Source organism: Sarcophilus harrisii, chromosome 2, assembly GCF_902635505.1.
Source record: "Sarcophilus harrisii chromosome 2, mSarHar1.11, whole genome shotgun sequence".
NCBI lineage: Eukaryota > Metazoa > Chordata > Mammalia > Dasyuromorphia > Dasyuridae > Sarcophilus > Sarcophilus harrisii.
In genome coordinates, this window is record NC_045427.1 from 408,097 (window position 1) to 420,577 (window position 12,481).

At 40.3% G+C, this 12,481-nt stretch overlaps 1 protein-coding gene across 2 annotated transcripts in view; it reads left to right on the forward strand.

Annotated features, from left to right (window-relative positions):
- Positions 1-12,481, forward strand: part of LOC100921915 (zinc finger protein OZF-like) — a 52,132-nt gene that overhangs the window by 23,015 nt on the left and 16,636 nt on the right. For both annotated transcript variants that reach the window (XM_031949545.1, XM_031949544.1), the window contains one exon: positions 10,945-10,997. In XM_031949545.1, the coding sequence (XP_031805405.1) occupies positions 10,945-10,997 (53 nt within the window). The remainder of the gene's footprint in view (positions 1-10,944; positions 10,998-12,481) is intronic.

Sequence of the window (12,481 nt, forward strand, 5' to 3'; positions counted from 1 at the left end):
TTCATTGGTGGAAAGTTCTCCCTTTTCATTTTTAAGACTACTAATTTCATTTTCCTCCCTCCTTTTTCTAATCAGATTTACCAAAGGTTTATCAATTTTATTGGTTTTTTCATAAAACCAACTCTTAGTTTTATTTATTAGTTCAATAGTTTTTTTAGTTTCAATATTATTAATTTCTCCTTTTAATTTTAGAATTTCAAGTTTAGTAATTGATTGGGGGTTTTTAATTTGGTCTTTTTCTAGCTTTTTAAGTTGCAAGCCCAATTCATTGACCTTCTCTTTCTCTATTTTGTTCAAATAAGCCTCTAAGGATATAAAGTTTCCCCTTATTACCGCTTTGGCTGCATCCCACAAATTTTGGTATGATGTCTCACCATTGTCATTATCTTGAGTGAAGTTATTAATTGTGTCTATAATTTGCTGTTTCACCCAATCATTCTTTAAGATGAGATTATTTAGTTTCCAATTACTTTTTGATTTATTTACACCTAACTTTTTTGTTGAATGTAGTTTTTATTGCATTGTGATCTGAAAAGAAAGCATTTACTATTTCTGCCTTCCTGCATTTAATTTTGAGGTCTTTATGTCCTAATATATGGTCAATTTTTGTGTAGGTTCCATGAGCTGCTGAGAAGAAAGTATACTCCTTTCTATCACCATTCAGTTTTCTCCAGAGATCTATCATACCTAGTCTTTCTAATATTCTATTTACTTCTTTAATTTCTTTCTTATTTGTTTTGTGATTTGATTTATCTAAATCTGAGAGTGCAAGATTGAGGTCTCCCACTATTATAGTTTTGCTGTCTATTTCTTCTTGCAACTCTCTTAACTTCTCCTTTAGGAAGTTAGATGCTATACCACTTGGTGCATATATGTTTAATACTGATATTGCTTCATTGTCTATAGTACCTTTTAGCAAGATATAGTTTCCTTCCTTATCTCTTTTTAATTAGATCAATTTTTGCTTTTACTTGATCTGGAGATAAGGATGGCTACTCTTTTTGACTTCACCTGAAGCATAATAGATTCTGCTCAGCCTTTTACCTTTACTCTGTATGTATCTCCCTGTTTTAAATGTGTTTCTTGTAAACAACATATTGTAGGGTTCTGACTTTTGATCCAGTCTGCTATCCGCCTCCTCTTTATGGGGAGGTCATCCCATTCCATTTACGGTTAAGATTACTAATTCTGTATTTCCTGCCATCCTAATATCCCCAGATTATGCTTTTCTTTTTCTTGCCCTCCTTCCCCACTTCCTTAGTATTAAACTTATTGGTCCCACTTGCGTCACCCAGCTCTCCCTCTTTAGTATCCCTCCCTCCTCCCTTTGAATCCCTTTCCCTTTCTTGTACCCTTCCCTTATTACTCTTTTCCTTTTCCTTTTCCTCTCCCACTTTTTAATGAGGTGAGAGAAGATTCTCTATAAAACAAATGTGTCAATTATTTCCTTTTTGAGCCAACTCTGATGAGAGTAAGATTCGCACAATGTTCCTCCCCCTCTCTAAGTTCCCTCAGATATGATAGGTTTCCTTTGCCTCATCGACGCATGAAGTTTCCCTCTTTTTATCTCCCCTTTCCCCTTTTTCTGACACTATCCCCTTTCCATTTCTACTTCCCTTTTTTATGCTATATCAGTAAAATCAAATTATACATTGATTTTTATATATATCCACAACAGAAATACAGTTCTCAAGAGTTCCTTTTACCTTTTTCTACTTGTCTTGAGTACAGTATTTCTTATACAGTAGCTTTCCAAATATTTCCATAGGAGAAAAATTAGAAGCATGATAATAGCATAAACAGTGTTAGAGATTTAAATCATAAAACAAAATTGTCCAGCGACATCAATTCAGTTCAATGCATTTCTGAATTCTGACACTCTGCGTTGATTATCTTTGAAGTCAAAGTGAAATTCCAAACCAATGACATTTCATTCATACATACATACATACATACATACATACATTCATCATATTGCCTTAATGCTCAATTTTCAGGGTATCTGCATGGAAGTCTGATCTACTTGGGAGAATACATCTGAGCGGAAGAAACAGTCCAATCCAATCAGGATTGACAGTTACAAATGGATTATAGCCTCCCCATTTCCCCAAGAGCCATTTGCTAACCAAGTCTTCCAAGATTAGGATCCATGATTTTCAGTTACTCTGTACCTTGGCAGAATTTCAACTCAGAAGGAGAAAGGAAGTGGAAGAAATGGAGCTTTTAGAGATGACCAGCCTGGTGGGTGGTAGCATAAGTGGAGTCTGGGATATTGGGGTGGAGTTTGGAGACCTGGGAGGAGTTTAAAGTGAAAGAGGGAAGCTTGACTGTCTTTTCTACATGGGATGGAGGGGGAGAGTTGGCTAAGAGAAGCAAGCAAGGCCCTTGAGCCCTGGCTGTAATTGGAGGAAAAGGATGTCTCAAGGGCTGGACAGGAGGATGCTCCCAGAATGGCCTGGTGAGTCTAAGCTGAAGCTTTCTCTGAAGCTCAGATCTTTCTCCTCTTTACCACTTGGTGCTGAGATCACTCAGCTTCTCTGCTGCTGAAATCGCTCTACCTTCCCTTGGCCCTGACGTCCATCTGTTGAGGTCTAGATTTGAGGTACCTAAATGAAATTAGGGTTTAGTTAAGGTCTAGTGGCAGGTTTAGGGTACAGGAAGTCAAGCAGAGGCCCCTGCAACCCCCTTGGATTCGGCGCAAGGATACGGCAGTAAATGAAGTTTAGTAGTGGCGTGAGTTCCCAATAAAGGCATTTATTAGCCCGAGAGGTAGATTGATAAAAGAGGTTTATTCTTGAGTTTAGAAGTAGGAGATAGGTGAAGATAGAGACAAGGAGGACAATGGACAGAGGGCCCAGTGGACAGAGGGTGCTCACATGGCTAGCATGTTTGGAATCTCTGTAAAGAGGGGTTCCCAGCGAGGCCCTTTTATAGTAGGAGACTTAGCTCGAAGGGCTTTTGGGTGTAGCCCCAAAGTTGGCTCAGATCCGGGTGGGGCTGGAACAGGTCCTGATCTTCTATTGGAATTCAAAGGGACCAGGATTTCTGAGTCAAAGGGTAATTTACATTAACTAGGCAGGGTTGGGAATCAAAGATTGGAATCTCTCCCACATCATTCCCCCCTCAAGCAGTTGGAACTTAAATTCATTTAAGGAAAAAGACATGGGGCAAAGTCTGTTATTGAGACAGAATTGAAGATTTTTCTCCTTCCAGGATTTTCCAAGTTCAGGGGTCCCCTCTTCACATCTACCTTCTGGAAACTAGTTCTGTGTTTGCAGATCTTAGGTAGGTCTCAGTCAAGTCCTCCACATGTCCTGGCTTTTGCTAGAACTCCTGATTGGGAATTGGCAGAGATGGAGTAACAGAATCTTTATTCTATAGGATAAGGCTGGGGCTGGGGTTGGGAGCTGTCTGGGCTAATGGAGAACCATTATACAGAGACTTCCAATTGAATAAAATCACTGGGAGTTTGCAGGCTTTTCCCAGTGTCTGGGAGCTACATGAAGGGGATCTGGGCCCCGCAAAAGATCTCAGTTTATGTCAGTACCCGTTAGTGCCAGAGGCAGGGACTGGGCACTGGGGAACAGGGGAAGCTGAATCCCTCAGTGAGTACCTGGTGCTGGTCCAAGCAATAAACTGCCAGAGGGTGAGCTTGTAAAGCCGAAGAAACTGAGCAAGACAGATTAGAGACCAATTCAGTAATTTATTAAATGGAGAGAAATACTGGGACCAATGGATCCATGTTGATCCCAGGGCTAGACGAGACTATCATCTCAAAGAGTCTAGCCCCAAGTATAGGGGCAGCAAGCTTTTTATGGAATAACAAGAACAATGACATTACTGATATTCTAATGACATCTGAAATGGATAAACCTTTATCTTGTCAAACATTAAGGAATATCTATAAAACCTTTATCCCAAACATTAAGAGGGGATGGTTATAACCCAAGGCAGAATAATGAAATAGGACAATTGGAGGAACTGGTTCACCCCATTAAAAAGGAACTTTGGCATAACAAGCTCATCCTGAGCTCAAAGGATTGTTGTGAACAAGATGAGGTGAGATCTTTCAAGACAGTTGTAAAAATCAAGTAAGGCTTCCATCTATTTCAAAGTAGGCCTGAAGGACTTTAAGCATCAAGTCAAGGGCATACTTAAGTTCCTTCCCTGCTATCCCCTAAGGGCATACTTAAATCCCCTTGTTATCCTCCTATGACATCAGTGTCTTTCTGTTAGGTCAAATATGGGCAACTATGTACTTGTTGGTCAAGTTCAATTTCTTGGGTAGTTCCTGAGTTTAGAATGTAAGATCCTCAGCCAATAAGGAAGAGGGTCAGTGGTGGGAGGGGGTATTTGCGTTAGGGATAAAAAGTGTTGACCCTGCCCCCTATGGTGCTTCCTCCCTTTGATTGTCTGCTCCATGGGTGGGACACCCGATTCTCCAGAAAGTATAATAAACTGCTTTGCTTTTAGATATCTCCAGCTTTTTTATTAAATGCTATACCACACAGTTTTGGGGGCTAGTCCGGATCACACTACTTGTGATGAGTAGGTGAACCCCTGGGGTGCTGGCGGGGTGGCGCCCTGTCCTGATTTAGGCAGCCCGCCAGCGTCCAGGGCTTCTCTTTAATTCCCAAGGGAAAGTGGGCCCGGAAGTGGAGAAACTCGGAGCAAAGCAAAGGGAGAAAGAAACTCCTCGGCAAAAATTCCGACCGGTTCGGTGGAGGACCTATCAGTCAAGTAATTTGTTGTGCAACAACCCAGAGGTAAGCCCCCTTGAGTCTTAAACTCTGGGTCTCTGGACAGGATAGGCTTGGTGAGGCCTTCTAGGGTGACTGGAATCAATTGGCGACAATTGGTGTGTTTGGGCGTTTTGGAATTTAGATTCCATCCAAATTCAATGGGTATGGCCCAGTCCCAGCCAGCCCTCTGGGAGAGAAATGAGAGAAATAATACCGGTAGATAGTCCCTTGGGAGATAAATTAAGTAATTGGAAAGAACTGCCAAAATATAGAAGGAAAAAGAAAAAGATGATAAGGTTGTTTTGTCTGGGGTGCCAGATATTGGTGAAGGCACTATTGCAGACTGGGTGTGCCAAAGACTGAATTTGTACCTGAAAGAGAAGGAAAGGATTTAATTCCATCAGCCCCTCCAAGGGCCAGGAGGAGAACTTAGGTCTATTTTGAATTCTCTCTTCTCACAAGAGGAGAGGAGACTAAGGAGAGAGGAGGTGCAGCTATGAAGGACTGGGACAGGAGAAACTGAAACTCCAGCTGCAGGAGTAGTTTCAGCTGATCAGAAATACCTTTAGCAGATCCCAATTGGGAGTGCAATTACCCTATACATCGGGGAAGTATGTGGGATCGAGAGAGTGAAGGTGGTGGGTTCTTTCCTTTCCCTCTCATGTGTCCTGACCTGCAGTAGGGCCACATGGGACCAAGGGAAAGAAACTGCTATTTGGTGAAATTCATTATTTTAAATATGATGGCAAAAGTAGTTTTATATTATTGGGAATTTAAAGCCGTGTTTGGGATTTTAAGTTAAAATGTAGCTTATTAAAACAAAATGCTGGTAGTTTACCTTGGGGGGAGGTTGGGGTTGTATCTCCCTACTTAGAGGTGTGTTGTTTTCTAGAGATATTGGGTAATTTGTAACTTAAAAATTTGTCATCTCTGTTGGGCATGTATAAGTTATGACATTTGGTTCAGTTATTTGAGAACCTTGAAGTTTAAAGCTTAACTTAAAGATGAGGGGCAAGAAAGATTGATTTGGTTTGGGAGTGTTGAACATATGTTGGAGAAGGTTTAAGCAAGTAAGCTTTGGAAGGAGTGAGAGGGAACAGGAAGAGATGATGTGAGAGAAAAAGAGGAAAATAGCTCTCCAGAAATGGGTAAGAAAAAGGCACAATTACCTAGTGAATCTGCCGTTTGCCATGTGAAAAGGAGATGTATCCCATGAGGTTGGGGCCTATCTTGAGCTGACAGATTGGATCCTGGGGAAATGACACCCTAAAGTTAGCTGTGATTAGTTAAAGTTGGGAAGCATGGTGGAGTGAGGAAGGGTGGCCACGTGGAGAGGGACCTTGTCAGGTGATCTAATTCCCCTTCCCCATTAAGTATGGCAGCTGCCACACCTTGCTGGTTCAGATATCAATTGCTTCTACTGTTTAAAGGAACAGCCTACATTTATATAGTGTTAATAACGGAATGTTTTATTTTTATTTTTCAAGTCTAGCTGCTCTAAGAAGTTTGTTGGAATTGGAAGTTAATCTGAAGGCAATTTTATTTCTACTAAGATCCCATCTGTCTAAAGCAAATTATTTAATGCTTATTTATGTGCAGGATAGACCCCTTGTTTAAGGAAGATGATAAAAAAATCTAAGAGCAGGATTTTAGTCTGATCTGATAATTTGATAGTGTTATTTCTAAAAATTGAATGAAGAGAGTATTAATGTTTGAAAGATTTAAAAGTTTCTTTTATGTGGAAACGGGATGGACAAAATGCGATTTAGAATTTTTTTCTTTGTATTTGAGTATTTTAAAGGCAAAATGATCTGTGTAATGTTAAACTTAGAACTATCTAAGCTGTATAAGCTGTGAACTTTCTAGGATGAACCCTTTACTGTGATTCTTGAACTAGATTCATTTGAAGCCTTTATTAATGATAATTGCTGTAGGAGATAAAATCCTTTGGGACTGCAGCTAATATTTGCTGGGAATTTTGAATTCATGTGTGACTGCATAGGTCATAAGGTGGAATTGTGAAAACTTAAGGACAGTTACCTGAAGTAAAACAGCTTTAAATAGATATTTTAATTTGCGGCCAAACTTTGGTTGCTGCTTTACCTTTTTACTTTCTGGGGCTAGAGTTTATCTAAAGGTTTACTTCGCCCAAGTACTTGGGGCCACTCCCGCCTTGCCTTTTGAAAAAAAAAAAGAAAAGCCAGGAATCTCATCATGCCCTGATTAGGCTAAGGTTTAGGTCTAGAGCCTTTTATGCTCTATGTTGATAGAAGGCAGGGCTATCTCTGGAACCCCCGTCCTAGGCCCCTGACATACTAATCAAAGATCTATATTGTCTTTAGATGCATTTTTCATGTTTTGCATGATCATGTTGTGTGTGGGGGCTATTATTGAAAGAGAATTTTTGACACCCAAACAATTCCCCATTAAATACACGGAGAAAATGAAATGAAGGGGAATTCACTCCAGGTGAAGGGAAGGAGGCTTATAGGATCAGCTGCCCACGTTGCATTGTTGATTGATTTTCAAACAAAAGTAAGAGGATTCACAAGAATCCCCAATGCCTGGGGGAGTAAATTGGTTTATAGATGGATCTTCTAGAGTGGTAGATGGGAAATTCTTTTGAGGCAAGGGGAAATAGATTAGCAGATGAGAAGGGAGCTGGAGACCAGGAGATTTCTCATATAATGGCCTTGATACCTGTACTTCCCCCTAGTCTACCCTCTCGCAGTTTTAACCAGAAGGAAAAAGAAGGCCTCAACTCTAGGAGCAGTTGGGAACTCGGAAAGACGATGGCTCTTACCTGATGGCAGAGAGGTACTGACCAAAGCAAGTATGAGGCAGGTCCTTCAGCATTTGCACCAGGGCAGTCACTGGGATGTCCAAAACCTGTGTGATGCTGTGCTGACAAAGTATGTTTCCCCTGGCCTATATACTATGCCCTGACAACTGGTGGACGACTGTCTCATTTGTTGAAGGACTAACAAGGCTGCTCAACACCAGATCCCAAAAGAGGAACGAGCTCTGGGAATCAGACCATTCTAAAGCATCCAGGTGTGGGCTTCACTGAGCTGCCACCAGTGGGTCGCCTCAAATACTTGCTGGTCATAGTGGACCATCTGACATCATGGGTGGAGGCATTCCTCTCAGCCCGAGCAACTGCCTCTACAGTAAAGTCTTATTAGAACAAATTATTCCTAGATATGGAATAGTGGAGAGGATACACTCGGATCAGGGAACACATTTTTCTGCCCAAGTATTGCAGAATCTGATTGGGGCCTTAGAAATCACTTGGGATCTCCACACCCCTTGGCATCCTCCCTCTTCTGGGAAAGTAGAAAGGATGAATCAAGAAATAAAACGGCAACTGACTAAATTGTCTTTCGAGACCCAACTATCTAAGACTAAATATCTTCCTCTTGCTGTAGTTAGAATCAGAACCAAGCCACATAGAGATGGAGGGCTTTCACCTTATGAATTATTGTACGGTCATCCTCTCCTGGCTTGTCCTATGGGAAACTGGGACCCTATCTTAGAGACAAAGGATTTATTTCTTAAGAGATATGTTAAGTCATTGCTAGTGTAATGCCAGAGAAACTGAGGCAGGAGAGAGATTAGAGAGTTTTCAATTTTTTTATTAATTGGAGAGTATAATTGACTGGACAGGACTCTCGTCTCAAATTATCCAGTCAGATAGTGATAAAAATGTACTGGGACCAAGGAATCCATGTTGGTCCCAGAGCTGGGGAGACTGTCATCTCAAAGAATCCAGCAATCAGTAGGAGAAAGCCAACCTCTTAAATATTCTCTAAAGACAAAGAACCAAGAAGCGGAAGTTTCTGTCAGGATAGGGGAGGCCATAAATCCTAAAAGCCCAGAGACAGGATGTCTGAATACTCAGGGATAAAGATGTCAATGAGGTATCTTGGAATATTTTAGAGGGATATTATAAATTCTTGAACAGGGCAGGGTCAGGAGTTATGCTCTCTTGTTTATCTTGCTAGCAATTTATAACCTTAGAGTATGACTAAGGGGATTTGACAGAACAGTTAAGGAAACTGAGACAAAGGCAACAAAAGGGTTAATAGCTCAGACTCCTCTAGGTTTCCCTGTTCATAGAATTCAGGTTGGAGATTGGGTGTTGATCCCTTCCTGGAAGGATGAGAAGCTGACTCCGTGCTGGGACGGACCCTACCAGGTAATACTGGTGACTGGCGCCACCTTTATCCGAGTGGACAGTTGAAGATGGGGAGACTTCAAATTACATTTGAGGAGGGGACCTCTGCTGAATGGGAACACAAACTCTGAATCCAATGCATTGTAACTGGACTAATAAGGCCAGAATTTTTCTTCCTGAATAGGCAAACCTATATTTAGGGATTCAGTTGTATAATGACTTGGGAAGAGAGAAATGGAGTTTAGATACCTCTATTTCTCAGACTGGAGATGCAAATGTTGGGGTGGTGCCTGGCCTCCAGAGAGAATAGTTAGAGTATGGGCCAGTCACTTGGGCTCAAGATGGAAGTTGGGGATATAGAACCCCAATATATATGTTGAACAGAATTATTAAGCTTCAAGCAGTTGTAGAGATTATGGCTGAGGCACTAGATCTTTTGGCTGACCAAGCTAATCAAATCAGAGAGGCTGTTTACAACATAGACTTGTGCTGGATTATTTGTTGGTCGAGTAAGGGGGAGTTTGTGCAAAACTAAATGTGTATATTTGTTGTATAAAGATTGATGACAATGGAAATCTAGTAAAAGAAATCATTAAGAACATTAGGAAACTTGCTCATCTTCCTGTACAGAACTGGACCTCACCTTCCTGGTGGTCCTGGCTTGGTGGGAGCAGCTCCTTTGATTTGGCCTTATAGCTCTCAGTAGTGCATACCTTGTTTGCTCCGATTGATAACCAGAATAGTCCAAAACTCATTATCTAGAATGATTAGGTTAGAAGAGAAAGCTGAAGGGTCTGTTAGATTAATGGTGTTAAAAGGAGCCAATGGTCCAAGAGGACCAAACAGGACAGAACTGTGATTTATATTTAAGCAAAGCAGCAGGAAAAAACTGTTTTCCTGTATTAGTGAACATGGTAAAACAACAACTGAAATATTCTAATCAAGTACCTTTATTATAAATTTATAATATTTCAGACGGCTACCATGTTTGGTTGTAAACCTATTTTAAAATCTTTCCCCTTTCCCTATTCATATATATAGATATATTTATAACATGTATATATTTTATTGCTATTATATCTCTACTAGTTTAACATAATATACTAAATAGTTATCTGCATTTATTTTGGTTTCTAAATAAAATGCATTAGAACAGCTACCGCAGCTTTCAAGAAATCACTGTATTAGCATTGAATCTGATAGGGAATGTGAAGTTAAGCTACCAGAATTTGAAGAGATCTCAGTGTATAAATAAGAGGGGGGACTGAACGAGATGAGGTGAGATCTTTCAAGACAGTTGTAAAAATCAAGTAAGGCTTCCATCTATTTCAAAGTAGGCCTGAAGGACTTTAAGCATCAAGTCAAGGGCATACTTAAGTTCTTTCTGTTAGGTCAAATATGGGCAACTATGTACTTGTTGGTCAAGTTCAATTTCTTGGGTAGTTCCAGAGTTTAGAATGTAAGATCCTCAGCCAATAAGGATGAGGGTCAGTGGTGGGAGGGGGTATTTGCGTTAGGGATAAAAAGTGTTGACCCTGCCCCCTACGGTGCTTCCTCCCTTTGATTGTCTGCTCCATGGGTGGGACACCCGATTCTCAATAAACTTCTTTGCTTTGCTTCTAGATATCTCTCCAGGTTTTTTATTAAATGCTGTACCACACAGTTGTGATGTCAAGGTTAGAACACAGCCCTTAGCTCTGTGAAACTCCAAACTCTCTTAACATTGGTACTACAAATAGCAATCACCCAGAGTCTGAGCACAAAGACAGGCCAGGATGGGATTATGGGAAAATAGACTTTTCTATATAGAGGTAAAGAAGGGAGGGATTCTCCTGGGGGCTTGAGGCCTTTCTCCTTCTTTCTGAGAGACAAAGAATTAAAACTGCTTAGGTGTGTCCTCTGTTAGTAAGAGCTTTGGCTGTTGCTACTTTGATGGGGCCATAAAGGGTGGAGGAAATTGGACCCTGGGATAAGATGGAGGAGCTTGACAATGGAGTCCCTTTGGTGACTTTGCTACCTCCACAGGGAGCCTGGAGTCAGAGGGAATGGACCCTGGGAGCCTCGGACCTCCTCCTCAGGTGAGTGCAGTCGTACACAGTTCTGAGCAACATCAGCAATCCAGACCATAGAAGATGGTCTGGGAAGCTGGCAAATCCCTTACTTATGGATCACTTTACAAAAATAAGTGTTAGGTTAAAAACTGCCCTGTTAGAGCGCCGGCCCTGAAGTCAGGAAGATGGCAATTCAAATCTGTCTCAGACACTTAACCATTCCCCAATTGTTGGTACAGATCCAGTAGTAGCACTGCTGGGCCAATGGATATGCACAGTTTGATAGCTCTTTAGGCATATTTTCAAAGTTACTTTCCAGAATGATTGGCTCATTTCACAATTTCTCCAATAATGCAAATTTCTCCACTACAACATTTATTATCTTTTCCTGTCATCTTAGTCATTTTGAGAGATGTGAGGTAGTATCTCAAAGCTTTTTTAAATTTGTATTTCTCTAATCAATAGTGATTTACAGCATTCTTTTATAGACCTAGAGATGGCTTTAATTTCTTCATCTGAAAATTGTTCATATTGAGTCACCATTTCTCATTTGGGGAATGACTTTTATTCTCATAAATTTGACTCGGTTCTTTATATTTTAGAAATGAGACCTTTATCAAAAACACTGGCTGTAAAAAATGTTTTCTCAGTTTTCTTCATTCCTTCTAATCTTGGATGCATGGTTTTGTTTGTACAAGAACTTTTTAATTTAATGTAATCAAAGTTGTCCACTTTGTTTTATAATGTTTACTAGTTCTTCATTGGCCACAAATTCCTCCCTTCTCCAAACATCTGAAAGGTAGACTATCACTTGTTCTCCTAGTTTGCTTATAGTATCACCCTTTATGCCTAAATCATATACCCATTTTGACCTTATTTGGGTATGGGGTGTGAGATGTAGGTCTATGCTGAGTTTCAGACATTATTTTCCAGTTTTCTCAGCAATTTTTGTGAGATCTTTTTTATTATTATTATAGTTTTTTATTTACAAGATATATGCATGGGTAATTTTTCAGCATTGACCTTTTGTTCCAATTTTTCCCCTCCTTTCCCACACCCCTTCCCTCAGATGGCAGGTTGACCAATACATGTTAAATATGTTAAAGTATAAGTTAAATACAATATATGTATACATGTCCAAACAGTTATTTTGCTATACAAAAAGAATCCGACTTTTAAATAGTGTACAATTGTCCTGTAAAGGAAATCAAAACTGCAGGTGGACAAAAAGAGAGGGATTGGGAATTCTAAGTAGTCATAGTCATCTCCCAGAGTTCTTTTGCTGGATGTAGCTGGTTCAGTTCATTACTGCTCTATTGGAACTTGTGAGATAGTTTTTATCCCAGAAGCTGAAGTTTGAGGATTTATGAAACACTAGATTCCTATAGCCCTTGATTATGGTGTCATGTGTACCTGACCTATTCTACTGGTAGATCACTCTATTAGCCAGTACCATATGGTTTTGATGATTGCTGCTTTATATTAAGTCTGCTTGGACACTGTCCATTGTA